Source organism: Urocampus carinirostris, chromosome 8 (genome assembly GCF_059441175.1).
Source record: "Urocampus carinirostris isolate Australia breed hairy pipefish chromosome 8, RoL_Ucar_1.0, whole genome shotgun sequence".
In the NCBI taxonomy this organism is placed as follows: Eukaryota; Metazoa; Chordata; class Actinopteri; order Syngnathiformes; family Syngnathidae; genus Urocampus; species Urocampus carinirostris.
The window spans coordinates 6,975,047-6,998,786 of NC_142356.1; the positions used below are offsets into that span (position 1 = coordinate 6,975,047).

Here is a 23,740-nt window from a genome sequence, read left to right on the forward strand (position 1 = left end):
ATGCCTCAGTTGTATCAGTCCATAAATAGTGCAAGTTTATCCTTCTAGCAAGCATCATACAAGCACAACTTGTAAGTAAGCCGGATGCAGCAATACAAAAGCATGGTGTTTTGTTGATCTTGGTCAGGAATATGATTTAAATCCTCATTAGATGTAGACACAACATCTTTTTGGGGATTGACTTGACTGACGCTTGTCCACACGTTCGTGTTTATAAACTGTATGTGGACGGCAGGGGTCAGAAACTTTTGTGACCCAAAGAGCCATAATAGCAAAATATTGTGTTTTTTTTTTACCATTATATTTTCAGACGAATTTTAGCAAAACCGCCAAACCCGCTCTCCAGACAAAATGTAATTTTTAGCGCATTTTACTTCACTGTGTGAGTTTAGATAATTTGATAACAAGAAGAATAATGGCAAAGCCTGTGTCCCATATCAAATATACCACTTTAAACTTGTCTCCCTCCCGCTGTTACTTAAGACTGTTGAGGCTCGTTCTGACGTTCATGTTTTTATTAATAATGGTTTCAAAACAAGGTGGAAGCAGAGTTCTTCTGTAAAAATGTTACAAAATACTTTAATCAAGGATACCGACTTATTTGCGTTCGATGCTGGCGGCGCTGGGCAGACAGAAGTGCGCTGTGTGCATAGCTCTGCCCACATCTACCATTCACCCAATCAAATTGCTCTGTGTGCTTGGCTGGCGTTTCTGGACGTCTAGTTTTTCTGTGGGCTTTTGTCATCAAGTGTCTCAACAGCGAACCTAAATTGTTTTATGAACTTCCATAAAAAGGATTCCATAGCGACATACAGCCAAAATAGGGTCTGTTGGTGTAAGACCTTGACTGGAGACAAGTACTTGGGATTATGCTCTTTATATATGCGCACAGGACTCAACCCTGCGCTTATCAGATTTGGAATGCTTTAGTTGAGATTTGCATAAGTATAATATAATGTACTCTTGAAAAGAGCCATATACGGCTAGCTGGCCAAAAGTACTTACTAAAAGAGCCATATACAGCTCGCGGGTCATATGAACTCATAAAAAGACCCATAGGTTCCCAACTCCTGGTGTATGGCGTTATTTGTTTACACCAAGTCTTGAAAATTAGTGCTTTGAATTGCTTCCATCATAAACTAAGAAACAGAATGTAGTTCGAGTGTAAAGGCTTGTAAATTGCCTATTTATCCATGTAAACTAATAATTGAAAAAGATTATTCACGATGCACCAAGGACGCCAAAGTCAAACCCCAAAATGGTGAGGGAATACACTAATAGCAAGGTATTCCTTATATTTTATGGACAAAAAGTGTGTGAGGATATGACAGTGTGAGCAATGAGTGTGGTCAGGCTGTGCAATGATACGTAAGGGGAAGTGGGTGTTGGACTATAGTTCACTTTATATGACGCAGAACTGACTGCCTGTAACATGCAATTTAGATGGACGGCATGTGAATACTGTCCAGAATAACTGTGCATCATAAAGTATATAAATAGGCCCCCAAAAATTAAAATATGTGGAAACATAGTGATACTGTGCCTCTTCAAAACTGGACTACGTGGATGAAATTTCAAACGGCAACTTACAACCGGTATCTTTAAGTCTGTTGATGGCGTTGGAGAGGAGACGAACACAACCCAGAAAACCAGCTCCTTGCTTTTTGTGGATCTTCTTGTGGTTCCAAACACTGATGGTAATGGAATCTGCTTTTCCAATATATCTAGAAGCAAAGACATTTTACTTATAGCGATGTGAAATGTGAAAGATGTAAGATTAGAGATTGCCCGAAATGAACATTTGGGGCTGAAACAAGAAATCGAAAATATGAAAGTCTTGGCCAAAAATAACTTAAATACTTTTGCACCGACTTGCTCAAATATAATTTAGCTTTTTTAACATTATGTGTGAATATTCGCTTATAACAGTATTTAATTTTGTATGCGTATACAGTCCTGGGAGACAGTCCAGGCCAGCGATGTGGGTGTGGCACATTGGAAAGGCACCAAGCAGACAGTCCCATCTGCTTTCTGTGGCATGTTAGCCATTTCCTGAAACAGAGGAAGGGGCCAGGGGTCGTTGGCAGGAGAGCACGCTTCACTGAAGGAGCGACCATCCAAAAGGGGAGGAGAATTACGTCAAGGTGGGAGGAAATTGAGAAACTGTCAGTGAACGAGGAGAAAATAGAACCGCGTTTCAAAGTCTGATGGGTGGTGGAAGCCGCCGTCTAAAAATTGTTACATAAACTTTTCATGAAAAAATATGCTTATTACATATTGGAACACACAATAAAAGTTTATTTATGTAAATTCTAAAAACAAAAATTCAGCAAGCAACAGGACATGAAAGCTAGTGTTAATACCTGCAAAAAGACTCGAGCGAGCTGGATACAACCGGAGAATAGCTGGAGTTGGTCAGTCTCCAAGCACAAAGCAACTTGTATTTGTTTTGCCCTTTATCTTTCTTTTTCACCTTTATTACATGGCCATGGAGTGCCATGTCTAATATTGTTGCAAACAATATTCACTTTGTTATCAATTACAATAAACACAATTCAGCGGGTGTAAGTGGCTAGATTTAGCAGCAAAAGCTACAAAAAAGGCCAGTAAAAGATTATGTCAAGTGCCAGGACTCTGAATCACAGAACTCCGCAACGCTTTCTTGCATGACCAACTGTATAGGGCGAAAGCAGGAGCAGCTAACAATAACAATAGCGACAAACCCTAACCTGCATCCAAGTGGCTTATAAATTGCTAGAGAAGAAAACAATGGAAAAAAGTGGAAGATGTGAGCTCAGGTGCCGAAAGTAAGTAATTAAATTGTTAAAATTGCTTTCGGGCTTCCATTCAGGTAAGATGGCAGCCAAATATGTCAGCTCCTTCAAAGGGTGCCTTACGTTTTGTAAAATAATTACAGATTTATTAAAAAAACAAAAAAAAAAACATGTTTGAGACAGTACATGTGTTTTCCATTTTTTATTTGAATCAATAGTGTTGCATTTTAATGGGTCGGTATATAATGAACTCTGGTGCTTTAAGCAGATTGATAAAATTTACAAAAGGAAAAAAACAAACAAAAAAAACTGTTCCACCCATAAAGTAATTGAACCCCTTTAACGTTCCTGTAAGATTTGCATAAAGTCCCAATCTAAGACACACCCAAAGTAAATTGAATGCTGTTGGAGAATATGGATGCTTTTGGTCTCTTTTGAAAGGTAAGACTCAGAGATTTTGTTCCATACTGAAATAATCACTTTAAGTGCTACTAACATTGAGTAATCGGAGTTAAAACACACAGAAAAATAAGTTTTGTTCCTGCCCGAAGTTTTTTTTGCAATAAATGCCTGCAGACGAGTGTAGCATGGGCATCTTAGCTGAAAAACAGGGACAATAGCTTGAAGCCTTACCTGATACCTTGTCAAATGTGATCACAATCTTAAAAACTAAACATTGTATTTTATACATTTTTCCAAGAGTAGGTTTAAGCGTTTCCAAAAATGTCCATTTGGAGACGACCAGTTTTCAACACTCAAATCTTTGCAAAATGGTATTCCAATTTGGCCATTTTTTTATAAACCACGAGTTGTTAACGTTTGAATTCTCTTTGGAGAAATCAATCAGTGACTGAGCACACTTGCGTGTAAAAATGAATCACTATTGGTATTACGCACACTTACTGTAGATCAGGGTCTAATTTGAATACAATAGATATCTTTATATCGATTTATTCAGAATAGTATTGGCTAATCAATGTGTCAATCATCATTTGAACTGGTCACTATTGGCTAAAGTAATTCGGAGGTTAAAAAAAAAAAAGGTGGGTTCTTTTTTTAGCATTTACAGGCTTGTATAGGCTAATACAGGTTGTGGACTGTAAAAAGAAGCTTCCAATAGGCCGAAAAAGATGTCAATCACCAGTTAGGTTGCTAATGGCTTAAAGATTTTTTTTTTTTTGTAAACGCAAATTATGGGGCTAAACGGACAGCTAGCAACAGGAAACATCCATCGATGCAGAGATTGTTCGTCAGATTTTATTTTGTCTGTCGGCAGTATCGTGTGTTTTGGAGTAAAAATTTTTTTTTACACGGTTGGATTCACTAGACCCTCGCGGATGTGAAAAGCCCATGGTACTGTACGATCATCAAATGTGATGGCTTCAAGACGACGTCTTTGGTGAGCTACTCCGCCATTACAGTTATCAGCTATCTTGTTTCAGACTGATCGTGATGCTAACTGTGATGAGTACATTTTTAAATAATCTCTTGAATCCCAAAAGTTTTAGCTTTTTAATGATATGTGGCATGACTTATTTCAGTGACATAGTACAGACCGCGGAACGTTAAGGGGTCAATACCACTCTAAAATATAATGTATTTCTGAAACCACACGTAGCATCCAGCTGTACTTACAGATCATAATGCTGATTCCATTTTGGGTCTAATGTATTTCTCACAGTATCGGTCGAGTGACACTGTCCGGAGCCGTCCACCACAACTTTGGCAAAGGGATCAGGTAACCCTGATAAGGACAAACAACCGAAACGTCAATATATTTCATTATACTTAGTAAACCAACATTGAAGTATTTCAAAGAGGTCCGACACCCAAAATGATTAAATCAGAACTGTTAAAGAATACGTAGTATAAATATATCATTTTTCTCCATGAAGAGTCTGCAAAAGAAATAATTTTTCAAGTCAAGAAAAAAAACTTCATTTTCGGATACAGCCTCAAACAGAATTTGTGTCCCAATTTAGCGCAAGACTTCAAAACGTAACACCTCGTCCCCCCTTCACTCCCATGACAAGACCCACTCAAATGCACAAGGGGATCTGAGGGATTAGAATAGCAACACATAAAAATGAGCTTTACTTACGGAAGAAGTCTTTCTTGGCCAAGTTTTTTGCACAAAGGACTAAAAGAGAAGAACAAAAAAGAAAGAATGATTAAAACAATTGCGACGCTCAGCAGGATTACACAAACGGACCAAATCATTGAGTGCTAAAAGCAACGTAAGAAATGATAGAATTTGTATTTTTAATTTACAGCTTTAGATCATTAAAAACCAGTATCAGAAAGCAACGTATTCATTTTTGCTACCTTAAAGTGACAGTGTGTGACAATTCCACAGAACATAAAAGTTGGTGCTAATCCCCAACAACAAAAGACAGAGCTGGAAAAGGCCGGAGCATCTGAAGAAAAATAGCGAATAGCTAGAGTTGGTCTGAGCTTGAAAGTGGTTAACTTTAGCGGCTAGCAGAAGCTACTAAAAAGGCAATTTAATGATCGCTATAGTGAACCAGAACTTGTCAAGCGTCTGCACCCTGAATAATAACACCAACTGTAACGGCTAGAGGTGAGCTAACATGAGGGGCTAGAGAAGGAAACATCAAAAAGTGCCTGAATCACAAAACTTGGCCACCATCACATGCAGGGCTCAGCTTTGGAATGGGAGTAGCCATAAGTGCTAAAAGCACCACTGGAGCAAGCTACATTCGCAATTTGGGCCTTCTGTAGTAATAAATTGGCAACCAATAATGTCAGATTCTTCAAAAGATGCCTCAAGTTTTGTATATAAATACAAATTTCTAAAGCTGTGTCTTTATGAAAATCCTTTTATGAGTTAGTAAATATATGTTTGCTTATTCCAATAGTGTTTTATCAAAATGGGTTTTTTTTTTTAAGGGTTATTGTTCTATCTTCGTTATTCATTATCCATTATCCGTTATCGGTCAGTTCATTATACGCTACAAAGCCTAGGAGCCGGGACACTTACTCTCAGCCAAAAGGCTAAGCTAAGGTCCTAGCCCTAATGGATCACATATAAACACCACTAGTACTTGCTATATACTACACACTGGGGCTTTCGCCTCCTCTATTTCAATGTAACTTTAATCTTTTACAGTCATGGTCACAGAAATCTCCCCATGGGGGAGAAATACCATTCACAAAATTGTACACCTTTGTCATGGCCAAATTCAAGCACATTATAAGCACTTTCAAGGCCAATTTTCCAGTACCATTAAGAGAAATATGGTGTGATTCAATCCATAGCCCTGTTGTTTGAGGACACAGAGTGCTGCCTGTCGTAAAAATAACCAGAAAATTTGATAAATTCTAAGCCAAACATATATCAGTAACCAGTAGATGAATGGGGCATAGAAAATGAAAGTGAGTTTCTGGGCCCCATTTCATTAGTTTGCTGCTGTCTCAGTTTGATTCATATTGTATCAAATTTTCTTGTTAGTTTCATTACGGACTGCACTCGATGACATCAATCATTATTGATTGATTGATTCATGCCAGATTTCTCCTTGTAAACTCCATAATTTGATACAAATTCACACGCTAAAATATGAACTGCTTATCTGAGCCACTATTTTTTTTTATTTTACTGATACGGACCAGACTAGTGTACCTGTCCTAATGCACTTGTAGAGGGCAATGACACTTCACATGACAAGGCAGCTGCCGTGTCAGTGTAATATTTAATCCAAGTTATTGTTTTTTTCTTTTTCCGTTTAATGCGTGGTGGTCTGTCGAGTCGTACTTACAAGAAACATGGCAACAATTTTAAGCACGTCACCCAAAATCTAAGCATTTTTCTGACCTTGAAAATGCAGTATTAAAATTCAAGCATTTTCAAGGGTTACATGCATCCGTACAACCCTTGCATACATAGACATGAACATAAACTAACTTGAGATGGACAGAAAATAGACTAAATTTCAAATAAAGGCTTGAGAAGCAAACCCGTGATTACTGCTGCACTATAGAACGCTCGACAATGCCCAAAATGCCAAAAACAATCTGACCGAATCACACCACAACGGATGTGGGACTCTTGTGAACACTTCAACACAAATCAAATGAGGCTGGCAGAGGCTAGCCCCACATAGAAAAAAAAAAACATTTCCAATGCCAAAAACAGACAGCATGGACCCAGGCCAAATCCAAGGCCGCCGAAACCGCATCCTGCGGCACAAGCAGACATCTCGTTGTCCTGGCGCGACGTTTATGAATGAAAAAAGGATCACTTATGTTTAAATGGGTCGTTACCCAACAGTTAAGCTACATGACCTTCTTGAGGAATGTGTCCACAGGAGACAATTAAGTGAAAAACAACTTGCGGAAAAACTGCTAACCTTACTGAAATGTATTATAATCTAAAAATAAACAGACACTGGGGGCTCAAACAGAGATTCCTTTAGAAAAAAATTCCATTCATCAATCCATCCATTATCTGCACCACTTATCCTCAGTAGGGTTGTGGGGGTGCTGGGGCCCATCCCAGCCATCTTCGGGCAGTGGGCAGGGGACACCTTGAACTGGTTGCCAGCCAGTCGCAGGGCACAGAGACATCCAACCGACCAATTAGCCTGACATGCATGTTTTGGAATGTGGGAGGTAACCGGAGAGCCCGGAGGAAACCCAAGCAAGCACGAGGAGAACATGCAAACTCCACACAGGAAGGTTCAATCTCATGACCTCAGAACTGTTCCGCGGACGCGCTAACCACTGTGCTGCCCCCTCCCAAAAAATTTGACAACAGATATATTTTACACTTGCGTATTTTTGTTAGGACAATGACTGCAGCAAACACAGGAGTGGCAAAGGAAGGTAACAGTGGAAAAAAGGTGCAGATATCACAGGACTCGCCAACGTTCGCTTGCAAGACCAACTACAGAAGGCGAATGATATTGTAGGATCAATCAGGAGCAGGTAACAAAAGCAATGGTGTCTAGCAGAGGGCCATAGCCTACAGCAAAGTGGGTAACTGGAGTGGCTAGAGAACAAAATGGTGGAAAAAGCACTATAGGCCTGAATTGCGGACACGTTCCCTCGTATGACGAGTTGTAGAAACCGAGTGAGATTGAACAACAAAGCAGGAATAGAATAGAATTAGAATAGAATTGTCTCCATTGACATTCATTGGGAAAGATTGCATGCAATGAAATTAGACATGGCACCCCAGGGTAAAACATAACAAATTGAAGAGAAAGAAGATAAGACTAATAGGATAAATAGGCAAAACAAAAAGACAACATAATTCTTAGAAAACTGTCCTAAGTTAGAATAATGCAACGGAAAACATTGCATTATTATAACTTACAACATTGTAATAGTAGTAAAATTAAAAATAATTTAGCAACAACAAAAAGAGAATAAACCCAACAATAAGACGCTACAGCTATGTATAACAAAAGGGGCTAGCGGCGAAGCCAAGTGGCGACACGAGGGGCTACAGAAAACGATATAACGATAAAAGTCAAAAGATAGCAAGTTCTGGATCCCCAAATCAGAAACAATACTACACGGAGTTCGTGACAGAAAACATTTAGCAGAGTACAATACAGTACACTAAGCTAATGAGGATTACGAGATTAGCAAACACACCGCTCCGACAATCCAGCAACAAAAAGCTTGCTGTCCCATCCGTCATAAATTGTCGAAAAAAAAAACATTTGAATGGCAAAAAGAAATCCAGCACAAAATTAAAACAGAAGCAAGACTTTTTTTAAGAAAAATGTATTGACAATAATTTTTTACGACTTATTTATACAATATTTATTCTTGTAGATCTTCACTTGATAACAATTTATAACCTTAAAACAGTTTGAAAGCTTTTAAATATGAAAATATTCTGAATCTTTAAAATGTTCCAGGACAAGTAACTTAACTTGAATGGAAGATTGAATGATTTATTAACTGCATTTTAACGCCTCAATTAATCTACAAGACATGTATTACATTTCAACTTTGTCATGTATAGACAAAAAAATAGTAAAGTAAGTAAAAGAGATGAGTACGGTTTAATTGTTGTCGTGTGAGCCAAGGCTGGCATAGGACCAGTTTTTCCATCAGGAAAGCTAGGTCAAATGATACTGGGTTAATGAACATGAGACCCTGGGGTGCGAGCGCTCAAATTTATTTACATAACCTTGATTGATTTTTTTATATAGTCAAAGAAAGTACAAGTAAAGTGGCCACAGTAACTTACAAACGTCACGCCAGTAAACTGCCAATAAACATGGCAACAATTTCAAGCATTTACAAACACTTCACCAAAAATTCTCACACTTTTTACACCTTAAAACCATTACAAATCAAGCATTTTAAACTATTTCAAGCACTCGTACGAACCCAGAAAAACACGGTAAACATTGTCTGCTACAAGATTAGACATGGCACTCCAGAATAAACAAGATAATTGTGTGATAAAGACTGAAAAGTTGTAAGTGCCGTTCATTGTACAATAATAGTGCAGTGAAAAATAGCGCATCGTAACAATAGTGCAATGAGACTTCTAGAGCCCCAATTGGCCAAACATAACTTTTGCCCAATCTACAGTAGTTTCCCCTCTTCTAATCAACAGTAGTATATTTTTATTTGTTATTACTACTAATGAGACAGCTAAGACAATGCCCCTGGAGATGAATGAGTGATCTTTTTTTATTAACCATGGCATGAGTGACGTCAAGCATTGGAGCACTTGTATCAATTTTAGAAGTGACATATTTTCATGTCATGCACCCACCCATAGTCATATGCACTTTTGGTAATATTGATATGTCTGTGCAATGGTGCTCATAACAATATCTAACTAACAAAGGAGATATTGAACAATATATTGATAAAGTCAAGCTCTAGTCTATCTGACATTTCTTTTTGGAGATATTATACAGCTTTGCCAACGAGACGCAAATCTCTGAATTGGTTTTCCAGTTGTATGATTTTGTCAGTTATTGATATTGGGAGAAACGTTGTGCATCCCTAATAGCTTCCTAAACTGACCCCAGATATGTGTAAAATATGCATGCAGGGTCAGTATTTGAAATTCAAACAACTGCAATTCAGGCCCTTTTGTTAATGAGTCGACCCGTATTCCCGGGGTGCCTCTGACAACAAAGGGCAACCGTTAGGGTGACAGGAGGTTTATAACGTCTCAGTCCGTCTGGATCCAAAGGTCAGGCTGAAGGTTAGCGTTTGTTCAGGTCAAAAGGTGCTAGTTCGTAAACAGAAAAAAACAGGGCTGGTGTCAAGGGACTTCCACTAGTTTTCTCGAGGGACTTTCCAAAGTCAGCGCTTCAAGAGAAAAGGGGGTAGTAGCTTACGTTTAAAGCCTTTTAAGCCCAACGGATGCTCGCTTTAGACGCTGACCAAAAGATTGACATCAGGAAATTGAGATAAATTGTGGTTTTCTACTTGTAATGACAGAACATTACACAAAAAGTGAGAAAGTCGAAAAATTTGAATCATTATGTGTCAAAGAATGTTGGATGTGCTGCTTATATTACATGTTTTTCCCTGGAGTTCCACATCTAATCTTGTAAACCATGTTCACTTTGTTGTAATCAATGAGAATAAAGACGATTCCAATACTAATATTCTCGCAATATAGGCACCGTCTCAATGAGGAAAAATGTGATGATACCAACAGTAAGTCAAGTCATGTTTATTTGTATAGCCCTTAATCACAAAGAGTCTCAAAGGGCTGCTCAGACCACTGCAAACCACAGACTATTATTACACCATCCCCCGATCTAAAACCTACATGAGGGCAAGGAAAAACTCAAAAACCTCAACATGAGGAAACGTTTAAACACAATTAGTAGTATTTAAAACGTTGCTAATGCCAACACGCCGTTAAGAACCGGGTTCAAAACCAAATTCGAACTGTGCTCTACCCAAAAAGTTTTTTTTAAGAACAGCAAACAGAACTGATTTCTTAAAGTGTCCGATACTATCAGACAATGGTGCTTTCTGAGGCTCACAGTTTCAGTGTTTATTTAATCAATGACAAAAAAAAGATAATTCCATTCGAAAGTCCTGACGAATTTTCATCCAAGGTGAATGCTGTTAGTCATTGGTAAAAAAAATTAAGGCACACGTCCTTCGCCTTCACTCTGTTGCTGGCTGCTTTGTCATTCAGAGCATTGTTCAACAGTTAAACAAAACACTTCCTCCTTCCGTCCACATGCCTTCCTGGCGTTTGTTCACCTACTAAAACGCACAGCGACGCTATGATGGAAAATTATATAGGAGCAGAAGGGCACGTGATTCCAGTACACCCCCGGGATATGGTGACCCCCGCCTTACAATGTTTCCACTTTGTGATGTCGAATAAGATGTTTTTGGGTCCTTCTTTACAGCCTCTTCCACTCCACAGAACATCAAAAACAAATTATGCCCAAGAACTAATAAAATTAAACGTGTTGGTGCGTCTGGTCGACGTAATTTAAAATGCTGGTCTGCCATTGGTTTTAGTTTAACGTTTATGATCTGGTACAGAAGGCATTACCATAGGTTATTATTTCGTGCTGTAAGGCAATTTCATTTTACCATTAACACTTCAGAATGGATTATTGTTGTTTCCTTGGGGTCAACTCTACTTAATTAACCATAACGTGATCACCAAAGTGTAGAAACGTGTAATGGTCTGGAAAAATATTCTCAAAACTGGTGAACTGAGCCTGATTACGTTTACTAAATTCCTTCAGCCCAAAGAACGCTCAGGATTCCCATAATGATGTCATTTTTTTCAGACGCCAACTGTCTACTGTTATCCCTTGAGGATATGACAAAGCTCTACAGTCTCTAGCAAATCTCAGTCATGACGATAAGCAGAATGATATAGCTACAAACAGATTTTGGCAGAAATCTACAATGAAATCAGACGGAATGTGAGGAAGGGAGAGCGCCGTCTATCTCGGAACAGAAATCTACGGAACGTAGACAGTCTGGGATGAGGAATGAAGAAGCTTTGGGGAGAACATCTTTTGCACCAAGGACATCTGACAGTAGCATTCTTACAGAATTTACAGAAACTTGGCTTTTAACCGCCAAATAGACCTTATTTTATGCCATAATTTTTTTATAAAATGACATGTTTGGAGTCAGTTCCGCACATGGAAGCAAAGAATCAAATGGTCGTCAAGTCTGTCGAGAATAGCTCTAAGAAAACTCGTTGATATGACCAGGAAATCAGTCCCTTGATTTAGCAAGTGGTCATGCTACCTAAGTAAAGGATCACTGCAGTAAAGAGAAAAAGAGTGCTAAGGGAGGAGGTGGATGCATTTTTTTAGCGCAAGTGTAAGGACTTGAAAATGTGTCAAAGACAAATATGTAACTAATTATGAGAATACATTCAAGGACTTTTCTACATAAATACAATCTTAAATCTGAGCATATGCTTGTCTATAGGTCACTTGTTTTTAATAGATCAACACAGATTAATTCTGTTATTTAATTAAACATACATGTGCATAATAAACCTTTAGTGATGTAAAAAAAATTTATTGGAAAAAAAACAATTGACTCAAATAATAAGCAAAAAACACATGTACTATCTACATGTGATTGGCACTGATCCTGGTAATTAAAGTGTACTTCTCTAGCCACTCACATTACCCACTTTGCTTCAGGCTATGGCTTACTGCTAGCTGTTATAGTTAGCTCAGTGTAAATAAAGTTTGCGTATGGTTTGTTCTTTTAAGCATCAACCCTCGCTATCCGCTAAAGTTAGCAACTGACACCAGCTCGGATAACTCTAGCCAACAGCTCTTTTCACCTGCTCCGGGTGTATCCAGCCGTTTTTTGTTGCTCACGGGGATTAACATTAGTAAACTGGAAATGGCAAAGTGGTACACATCATGCTTCCATAATGAGTCTTCTTCAAATACACGCCATATCAGCTTTATTCTGAGCCACAACGGCTTCTAGTAGTGAGCTATTACACACTGTCACTTTTGGGAATAAAAACCTATTCAAAGTCAGTAACCTAAAGACAAAACAAACCAAAAACGGGAAGTTTGAATTGAAGCGTTATATACCTGTACCATCTTTGTGATCTTTTGATAAAAGTTACCATACTTGTGCATTAGATTATGAAACATTCTGTGAAAATGTATGGAAAGATATCAGTAGTAGGATGTTCAATTCCTCAATGCAACATTTTTTTCTTGAATAAATGGCATGCTTCAGCCGGTCTGTCGTCTCCCACACTGAAAATGGAAACAGCCTTGCAGTTAAGAGGATGCAATTTGAGTGTTTGTAAAAGGAGTCATGTTGAATGGTCTACCAGACACGTTTGTGTGCACACAGACACACAGCAGTGGGCTGTCTGACCACAGAAACAGTAGCAGAAGGAAGGAGAAAGTGATCCCGAAAGACCCCAACCTGCTTTATTGCAACCGCTGAACAATCAAAATATCAAACATGCAAAAGCTGTTTGTGTTTACTATTGATGTAATACCGAGGGAATTTAAAGCAGGTCTTTAAGAAGTGCACACATGTGGTTTGTAAAAATAAGTTAAAACACACCAAACTGGAGCCACGAGTCATTGAATGTCTGGACCAGATTCTTGTTTGAAAGAAGATGCATGAAGACACAAAGGTTAAGGCAACATACTGGGATGATAAAGTCAACTTCACATTTCAATGCAACTCTACCTGAAATAAAAGTAACAAGGGAAATTTCTCTTAACACACATGGCAGGAAAATCCTCCCCCCTATTCCTGGAAAGTTTAAGCCATGCAACTTAACAAAAGCCCACCTCCTCTCTCCGGTTATTCTGCTTACGCAAGATGGAGGTGTTCAGTCTTTCCATTTTCCTGCTCAGGAGTACACGGATGCCACAGAGTTTCAAAGTGATCGGAAAAGCAGATCGTGCCCGACAGTCGGCCAGAGGCTAACACAAAACGAGGCCCTGTGTTTTATTGGGATAACAGTTTTTCCAAACGGTACCTGAAAAAAAAAAAAATCAGGCTTCTGTAGACCGATAATCGAAAACTTTTTTGGAACAGCAGGCTTTATTTACAAATAAATGCAGACACCTCCGAAATCCAATTATTTTTCGGTTTGTCTTTATATTTGTCCACTATTACAACAGCATTATACAGCTTCGGTAACTAGGTCTCCAAAAAGTAGTGTAGAGCTTGACTTATCAATCGTCAGTAATAACCTATAGATAGATAGATAGATAGATAGATAGATACTTTATTCATCCCCGAAGGGAAATTCACTTTTCCAGCAGCATCCCTAAGCTGAGAACAATCGAAAATAACAGAACAATCGAAAATAACACGGGAGCTGCTGGAGTGGCTGCCATTCGTGACGGCGCCGGAGAAACGATTCAATTTGAATCATGTACAAACAAACAAACAATTGAATCATGTACAAGAAACGATTCAATCTGAATCATGTACAAACAAACAAACAATTGAATCATGTACAACAAACAAACAAAATATTTATGTTTCAATAAGTGGAGTGTTAATAAAATGGGGGGAAAATAATTTCTGATACTGATATAACCAGGTAAAACTAATTTTAAGTTACCTGTCCAAATGAATGTTGTGCCATCTCACCTTTCCCACTCTCGGGAACCTATGGCTCGCGAGCCATATATGGCTCTTTTCATGAATACGTATGACTCGGAGACAAAGTAGTAAATTTTCACCATGCCGTTTCAAATTTGCGAGAGCAAAGCCAATTGTAGTGCAGACGAAACCCAACTAACGCTGAAGTAAATGGTGGTACTGTACAGTATATATAGGACACATTTCCAAACTGTTTACAGTTAAAATGTCATACAAAAAAACTTGTTTTGGCCGTACATCGCTAAGGAATCCTTTATACGGAAGATCATTAAACAATCCATGTTCATTATTGAGATAATTATGTAGCTTTTTATCATAACTTATTTTTAAATACCTAAAAGCTCTACCAAAGCACCAATTTGAATGGGTGAGCGATAAGGATGCAAAGAGCGCAAGTACCCCCTTTTTTCGTCCGCGCCCAGGGTAAATACGTAGGGATCCTCGTTTGCATATTTTGGCTCGCACCTTGAAGCCATCATTTATGACAAAAATTTCGGTCAAAATTAGACTTAACACTTAAGTAAATGCCGGAGACAAATTTTAAGTTCTGTATTTATATGGTACACAGGCTCTGGCATCATTATTATATTAATTTTATCAAATCCTCATATTTCACACAGTGAAATGAAATGTGCTGAAGAATAAGGTTTTGTATGGAGAGAGGGTTTGGCGGTTACCCAAACCCTGCCGTAAGGTGTATTGGGCTGATAACTAACGTCATATTTAGATGTTATTCTTCCGTGACTATCGGCCGAATAATTATCAAGCATCGCTAGTTTCATTCCATTTTTTAATTATTTATTGTCATTGATAACAACATAGTGGACATTGTTTCCAACAAGACTAGAGGTTGTAAGGACGTATCGCAATCACCAAAAACTTTGTTTTTCGACAAAAATATGAAAGAGATAAAATGCATATTTTACAATGTGATAGTCAAAATGTTGGAACAAATTAGTTTGTCCCCAGTGGTTTAGGATCCAATATCAATATTGTCACACACCACTGTCCTTCGGTGCCGAGGTCAGACTCATCAGACGTTTTACACCGAAAAACAACGGCGACCATTTGATGGAGGGGGTGTGTCTGCATCAGATGGAGATTTCTCCTGCTACTGGTAACCGTGGAAACAAGTATTGTTTCATGTGGGGGAGCAAAACCCCACATATTCAAAAACAACCTGGTGAACATAACTCCAGGATAAACACGTAATAAAGACTTAAAAGAGAAATAAGAAAAGAATGTCAGGACAAATAGGCAGGGATATTCAAAAGATAGTGCATGGATGCTGGGCTAAGTTATATAATAGTGCAAAGAAAAATAATACAATAACATTAAGCAGCTAAGTAAATTCCGAATTAGTCGACAAATAAGATACAAGTATCCATATTTAATGGAGCTGAAGAGAGATCAATTTTTCAGTTTTGCGCGCTTGTTTAGGGTGGCGATAAGGATTCCCCAGACGATTGTCAAAAAAGATGAATACCAAACCCAGTCTACGAGCTTACTCTTCAACGCCAAATAACCTTAGTCGGCTTCAGCCATTCCACAAGCTTTCACACGAGATTCCTCTGGGTCAGGCTGTCAAACAATGAGCAGAGTGAGCGATGACGAGACTGAGCGAGCTAGTGCGAGTCATCACAGTTAATGAGTCATGGATCTTCGGGTGCAACCCGGGGAGCGAAACACCAGCGCCTTTGGTGCAAACAGTCTGACGGCACCAGGCAAGAAGAAAATCGATTGGACAGCGGATCTCCAAAGTCAAAATCATGTTGATTGCATTTTTTTTTTTTATGCATACCACGTCATTCAATTGGAGTTCTGGTTACAAGACGACTGTTCTTGGATTAGAAGTACGATGCCTTCCTGGAGCAACGTGCCCAATCTGGAAGAGGCAGATTGGCTTATTCGTTTCCAGTTACAAAATGAATATTTTAAAGATCAATATAGTTGTAACCTCAGGACTGCAGACAATTAGAAGGAAGGTAAATCCCGTTCCCCTTAAATTCCAAAACAAGAAACCAATTACCACAGACTAACCTGTTTTTGTAAAAAGAGAACAGTAAGGGAAGATGAAATTGATAAGTGCTACTATCAGAACAAAATAAAAATAATTTAAACCAATTTTCTCTACAGCCAATATCGGAATTTTTGAATACGTTTTGTGCTGATTGAATTGATATCTGAGGCGCAAAATATTGAAAATTTAATTTCAGAGTGAATACAAATCATTTTTAGTTGTTTTTTTTTCCTTAGAAGCAACTAAGAATATCATTTTTAGCTCACAGGTGTCTCTTGGATGTTGACAGTAATGACCTAAGATGCTCAAAAACAAAGTAGCATTGATTAATAATTTTATAGTACAAACGTTGTATTAATACAATGGTTAGATTTGTAAAAATGAACAGAAATAGTGATTAAAATGCAAGTAGTGAAGGACCACTGAAGTTCCATAAAGCACTGATATTGTGTGTTTAAATATGCACTGGAAATGTATTGAACTAGCCTTTGTGTTTACAACAAGAGCACCATACAGAATAAAAATGAACATTTTTTAGTATTCATAATTCTCTATAAACTGACTTAGTAGACTGCGGAAGACTCTTGGTATTTGGTAGCTTTCCTCCTGAATTATAATTAAGTAACTGGTTTGAGGATTGTAACAATTTAGCACTCGTCATGTTTATTAGTATAGTCCCGAATCACAAAGTCTCAAAGGGTTGCACAGACCACCTTTAAAACCTCAGGAAAAACTTGAAAAAACTTCTGCTCATCTTTAATGTTACAACTTCTAATTGTCAGATGTTAGTAAAACTATGTCTTGAATGTTTAACTTTCATGCAATTACAAAAGGAAAGAGAAATGATTTTATGTTAGGTATTTCTAAGCAATGATATTTGAATCCTATATCGCTTTGGAAAGCATTGGCTTGTATACCTAATGTGGCCAACGTGCACATGGTCATAATACAGCAAGACGTTTTCCCTTCGCCATCTGTACTATCTGGACTCCCACTGGTTCCGTCTACCATTGGATCCCCCAGTTTTGGCATGTGTGATGATAAATGTTGCCTGTGCTCCGCCTGAATGACACATCCCTGTGATTTACTGCTTCTCACCCGCTGCATTACAGGAAAGTGGAGTAATAAGATCTACACACTTTAAACTAAGCCCTTCTTTCTGTGCCCTGGACTTTTTTTCCCCTCCCTCCTCCATATGGGGAATGGTTTTAAATGGGTCGCAGTGGTCTTAAGACGGAATCTCAGGAATGTGAAACCTCAGAGAAGAAATGTGAGTCGTAGATTTATACTCTGTCTGTCGCGAAAGGATATCTCTTACGTCGAGATTCTACAAAAGTCGTAAAAGAAGACGGGTCATCCTTCCGCCTGTTTTTAGTCTGGGATCGGGTAATGGGAAGTTTTGCAGCAAGGATGTGTCCGTTCACATGGAGACACAGTATTGTGCATGAAAACAGCTGACCAGAGATCTTTAGTTGGAACATTTTCAGCTAGTGACAAAAAAGTGGAAGATGTTCACTTGACTGTCCAAACTCCAGGTTGCACAGCTTTCCCATCACATACAGAGAAATATAAGGCAATTTTTGGAAATTGCGCGTCAAGAGGAAACAGGTTGAAATAACTCAGTGAAAGTATTTGAAATAGTGTTGTATAAATTAAAATTAAGTGTTCCATGAAAGATGTTAATATATAAAGAAAATAAGATAAGATAAAATGTTTTGAAATTACGGAAAAGTATAAAATAAATACTAAATTATAGGAAGTTACTAAAAAATACCCCCCAAAAAGTTGATAAGTACAAAAAGTAGTGAAGAGTATAATAAAAGTGATAATACTAAAAAGCCATGAAAGAGTGTGAAAAATTACTTAAATATTAGAAAGTACTGATGAGTATGAAACTATGAAATATTACTGAAAAGGACTGAAAATTACAAAAATTAAGTGAAAGTGTGAACAAAGTAATTGAAAGTATGTGAAATAAAGATGGTAACACTTTTGCAACATGAAAAATATTGAATGTGATGTTAGTAATATAGAAAAAAGTTGAAAGTATTGATGGGATGCTTTGAAAGCATCAAAAAATGTGAAAGTTATTGAAGGAGTTGTGTAAAACATAGATCATTTGATGTGTTATAAACCTGTAAAAAATGTGAAATATATATTGAAGATATGTTGTAAAATAGTCCCCAATATAAAATTAAGAGGCAGCACGGCGGCGCAGTGGTTAGCGCATGTGCGGCACAGTTCATGTCTTGGGAACTTCCTGCGTGGGTTCAAATCCAGCTCCAGACTTCCTGTGCGGAGTTTGTATGTTCTCCCCGCGCTTGCGTGGGTTTCCTCCGGGCACTCCGGTTTCCTCCCACATTCCAAAAACATGCATTACAGGTGAATTGGCCGGTCCAAATTGTCCCTAGGTATGAATGAGCAATTGAGTTGTCTGTCCCCGTGTGCCCTGCGATTGACTGGCAACCAGTTCAGGGTGTCCCCTGCCCACTGCCCGATGATTGCTGGGATGGGCTCCAGCACCCCGCGACCCTACTGAGGATAAGCGGTGTGGCTAATGAGATGAGATTAAGATTTATTTGAATTGAAAATGGGAAATGCGAAATATTGCATACAAAATTGTTGGGAAGGAAATTTCTGTAAAACCAGGAACTATTAGAAAAATGTGAATCTTGGTAAAAGAAAATGAGAGTGGGCACTCATCAATGGAATAATGTGAATGTATTCACATTTGAATTGAGTGAATCAAATGTAAAATGTCCAAGATACAACACGCTCAAAATATGTGGGCATAATAATATCAATAGTGTGAGTCTTCCCACTGAAAAAACACAAAACTACAAACTTTTTTGTTTCCCGATGATTCAGTAGTATGTTATGCCCCAACAGGGCTGGCTGCCCATCCAAGCAGACCCTTGATGCGATCTCACGGTCCAGAAAGGTGTTTTGTTGGAATCTGGATCCACTCAAAGGCGCTTGACATGAGATGTATGAGGGGATGAATCCCTTAACTCCTGCAAGGAAGGGGGAGTGTGTCCGATTTTAAGATCCATTGCCTCCGTTTGCCTCCAGCATCTTCCTGTACTCACTTAGCGTGCAAATCTCAGACGGGCAGAGGAACACAGCGCTATCGTAGTTGGTGTGTGTTGTAACGTTCGGGGAAATCGGTGCTTGGTGTACGAGTGCTAACGGGACTTGAAGGAATTAGTTTGCTGGTGGGTTAGATAAGGATTCAGCATCTGTTCCTATTTCAGCTTCAGCACAGGTTGTACTTGGACAAAAATGCAAAAATAGTTATTTCTGGCAGGAGAACCTTGCAGAGCATCATCAACACAGCACATGAAAGCTCTCCGTCCAGTCTGGAGTAGTGCTGCACGATTAACGGAAAGCTAATCGATATCGCGACTTGAGGTAGTGCGATAGTGTAATCGCAAGATAATGCGTTCCTATCAAGGATTTAGAGTTCCAGTTATTTGAGTGATGAAGTGTTTGGCCAACAAGAATGATCACAGTGGGCATTTTAACAGCGCCTGCCAATCAGAGGCAAGTTTTAATGCCCCTACCCTGTAAAGGCGAGGCAAACTCTTTAAGCAGTTGGTACGCAACTGTGATAAGCTAGTGTAAGCTTTCAAATCAAACATCCATTACACAAACGACCACCAAAACCAACGCGACAGCCCGAAGCTTAACTGGCTCGTTACTTTAAGACAAAATACATCGATTACATCAGACTCTGAGGAAAGTCAGTAGAGCGCAAAGAAATGCCGACTGCCAGTGGGTGCTCCGTGGATTGTTATCACGCCCAAAGACACTTGCCTGAGTATGGAAATATTCAGATTTTAGATATAAATTTTGCACAAGGTTGCTGCTAATGCCATTGCACCACCAAGATTTTCACTGCATTCATTTTCTGATGCACATACAATTTATTACATGTTTTTCTTGGATTGCCATGTCTAATCTTGTAAAAAATGTTCAATGCGTTGTTATCGATAAACTAAGTCACTTGGAATGGTAATGTTCTTACATCTGCGTAATGTCTCTATCAGGAAAAATGCGTGAAAACCCTAGACTGCTAGTTCAATCGTAATTATCATATTTTCCGGACAATAAGGCAAACCTAAAAAAAACAAAGAAATTTTAATGCGTACCTTATAATCTGGTACGCCTTATAGACCACAAAAAAGTATATAAAATGCCTAATTACAATGAAAAGCTCCTACATATGGTAATTATTTGTGAATGAATCAAGTTAATTTAGTTGTGAAATAAGTTTTCAAAATGCTTATCTATCAGATAGGTTTTCAGGGACACATGACTTTTAAGCGACCAACTTATTCGATTACAGGGGAAAGAATGAAGACACAACAACAGATCAATCAGCGTAATTTATAAGCTTAAAAAGTATTAAGACGAGATACAAGGAAAAGTTGAGGTTAACTAACAACAGTTACCATTTGATAAAAGAATGATAAGTTGAAGCCTGAAATGTTCATATTTATGCAAGTAAACATTAATGACCAGTAAAAAATCAAATGGTGACCATCTCATTTTCATTGTAGTTTGTCCTTGTAGTTGATAAACTTTGTGTACATCTTACACCGAACTTAAACTGTTGTTAGCTATCAGAAGTGGCATGTCTAAAAAGTCATGTTTAAGACATACTTAGTGGAGCTAGCTCGTCAAGAGTGTATGGATTTGGTCAATATTTCAAGTAGTATGTATAAATAGTATGTCTTGGTATGAACTTGCAAGTAAAACACTGGGATTGGAAGACAGCTTGTCCTTTTTCATTGGATACGGCTCTATGTTGTTATTTACCCTCAACTTTTTCTAGTTTCTAGTGCCTTAAACCCTCTCTACACTTATTAAGTACAAGGATCGATTTGTAGTTGCATCTCCTTCCATTTTTAGCTTGTACTTCAATATGGCGGCTACTTAAAAAGTCACATGCCTCTCGGGAGCCTCTCTATGGTATTGGAAAAGAAAAAGCTGTATCACAAACCCCCTCAGTGTTTCCCATACCATACGAATATTCTGGCGGGCCACCGGGGATTAATAGGTGCCACCAGTCTCATGAACTTGTATTATTTAAAACATGATCATATTTTTCTTTATGGTATATAACCCGCACCTCTAATTTTATATGAGAAATTGGTATAAACTCTCGTCTTGCTTCTTATGACTTGTTTGGTGCAACAAGAATTGAACCCGGATTCCAGAGGTAATTGAGAGCACAGAGTTCTGACCACTGGAACACTAGTGGTAAAGATGACATAGGAAACTGCAATCAATTTCGTCTCATCACGCCGTTTTAGGTCACGATACTAGTGACATATGTTAATATTGTTATGTGTTTCACATGTAAAATAACAATAGTTTTGACAATTACAATGCTTAGAGTTGAAAAAATAGTCACACATTGATCAAAAATCTAGCTTGCGTGCTCATTTCAGGCTGACGACAGCCAAAATTACAAGAAAAAAAATACTTAAACTGAGGGGAAAAGAGGATTTCTTTAGAGTGCATGATTCATTTGCACATTTTCGAGCAATGCAACAATCCAATGCTAGTTTGGACCATTCCTCCAGACACCCCTAGACTGTTCAACCACCAGGGTCTCACACTATAGGAAAACACTGCCACTATAATACATGAATAACATTTCAAAAAATAAGGCAGTTTAAAACAAACATTGAGGGTTTGGATCAATACATTTCAAAATAATAAATTTGTCACTTAAAATGCTTAGAGTTGAACAGAATAGAAAAGGGCACACATTGATCATAGATCTAGCTTCCGTGCTCAATTCAGGCTGACAGCCAAAATTACAGAAAAAAATATATATACTTAAATTAATGGGAAAAGAGGATTTCTTTAGAGTGCATGATTCATTTGCACATTTTCGAGCAATGCAAGAATCCAATGCTAGTTTGGACCATTCCTCCAGACACCCCTAGACTGTCCAACCGCCAGGGTCTCACAAAATACTATAGGAAAACACTTCCCCTAAAATATAGGAATACAATTTATGAAATAAGTCAGTAATAGTTTAAAACAAGCATGTTTGATGGTTTGGGTCAATACAGTTTAATTACTTTAATCCCTCATTAATTTGCACTGCATTTGCACTGCATCGTATATCCTGCTAGTCTTGCCCGGTGCAAGGAAATCACGACAATTGACAAGATTCTAGTTCAAGGGGCGCTTCGTGAAGAACCTTTAGGAGATATTTCACGACTAAAAAAATAGAAAAATGCAAGAATTGTACGTGCCACATCGCCAGCTGACCATCAGCAGATGTTAGCTAGCATGCTACCATGCTAACGGTGCAGGAAGGGAGAGGAAGGGGGGTTGGGGGCTACTTAAATTCACTTACCTGTCAACCGCAGCTTTACTGGGCCATTCCTCCGAACTCCTTGGTTCGACATTCCCCTCAGTGGTTGAAAATTAGCTAATAAATCGGATTTATTCGCCGGGTTTTATCAAAATTAGCCCCTCCACCTCCTCCTGCTAGCGTCGTATTAGCTTCTTGTGTCACCATAGCACATCATTGACCGGTGTGAGCTAAACACCAAGAAAATATTTTTTTAAAAATATACTCCTCGTTTGAAAAGGAAATAAATATGAATACTCCTGTGAAAAGGGTTAAAAAGGGAAAAAATATTTTTTTTTTAAAAAGGAATACAAATAAATTTAAGTGAAAGGTTCGCACTCCATCCGGGCATTCCAAGACGGCTCTCAGCTCGGGTGCTTCGTGATGAGTGAGTGAAGTAGTGCAAAGCACGTCGTGTGAAATGGGTTTAAGTATTATCCGGTATACTCTTTCAAAATAAAACTCATACAGCAAAGTTGAGCTCAGTGCTAAAATAGAAACGTAGGTTCAAATCAGGTAAACCGTTTTACTTTGAAAATTTAAAGATAGGGTTCCGATAGTAATCTCAAAAACTTTAAGAGAGAAAACGATTCCGTAATGAGATTACAAAGTTGTAGTTTTAAAAAATGTAAAAACTATTTAATTTAACATAAGGAGCAATAGTCATTAATAAAAACACTCAAAATCATTTATAATAATATATTTTTTTCTGAATATAAAAAAAGTGATGTTTTCCTGATTTTTCATACAAAACTATGTCATTTTATTTTGTAGTGCAGATGTTTAAAAGAACATTTTATTACGTGTACAATTTATTTTCTAGGGGGAAAATGTAAATATCATTTTATTCTGTCGGTAGGTAATTTTAGAACGATTTAAATTAGTATATAAATGTAGTTTCGTTGTAATTTTTTAAGATGATTTTTGTCGTATTTCTGTACTGGTATTTTTATATTATAGTGT

At 38.1% G+C, this 23,740-nt stretch overlaps 1 protein-coding gene across 2 annotated transcripts in view; it reads right to left on the reverse strand.

Moving 5' to 3' along the window:
• LOC148360592 (E3 ubiquitin-protein ligase SMURF2-like) overlaps positions 1-23,160 on the reverse strand; it is a 50,522-nt gene extending 27,362 nt beyond the window's left edge. For both annotated transcript variants that reach the window (XM_088341466.1, XM_088341465.1), the window contains exons 1-4: positions 22,781-23,160; positions 4,876-4,914; positions 4,410-4,518; positions 1,591-1,724 (exon numbers count right to left, since the gene is read on the reverse strand). In XM_088341466.1, coding sequence (XP_088197592.1) covers positions 1,591-1,724; positions 4,410-4,518; positions 4,876-4,914; positions 22,781-22,832 — 334 coding nt within the window. In that variant the 5' untranslated portion in view covers positions 22,833-23,160. The remainder of the gene's footprint in view (positions 1-1,590; positions 1,725-4,409; positions 4,519-4,875; positions 4,915-22,780) is intronic.
• Positions 23,161-23,740: the final 580 nt, after the last annotated feature.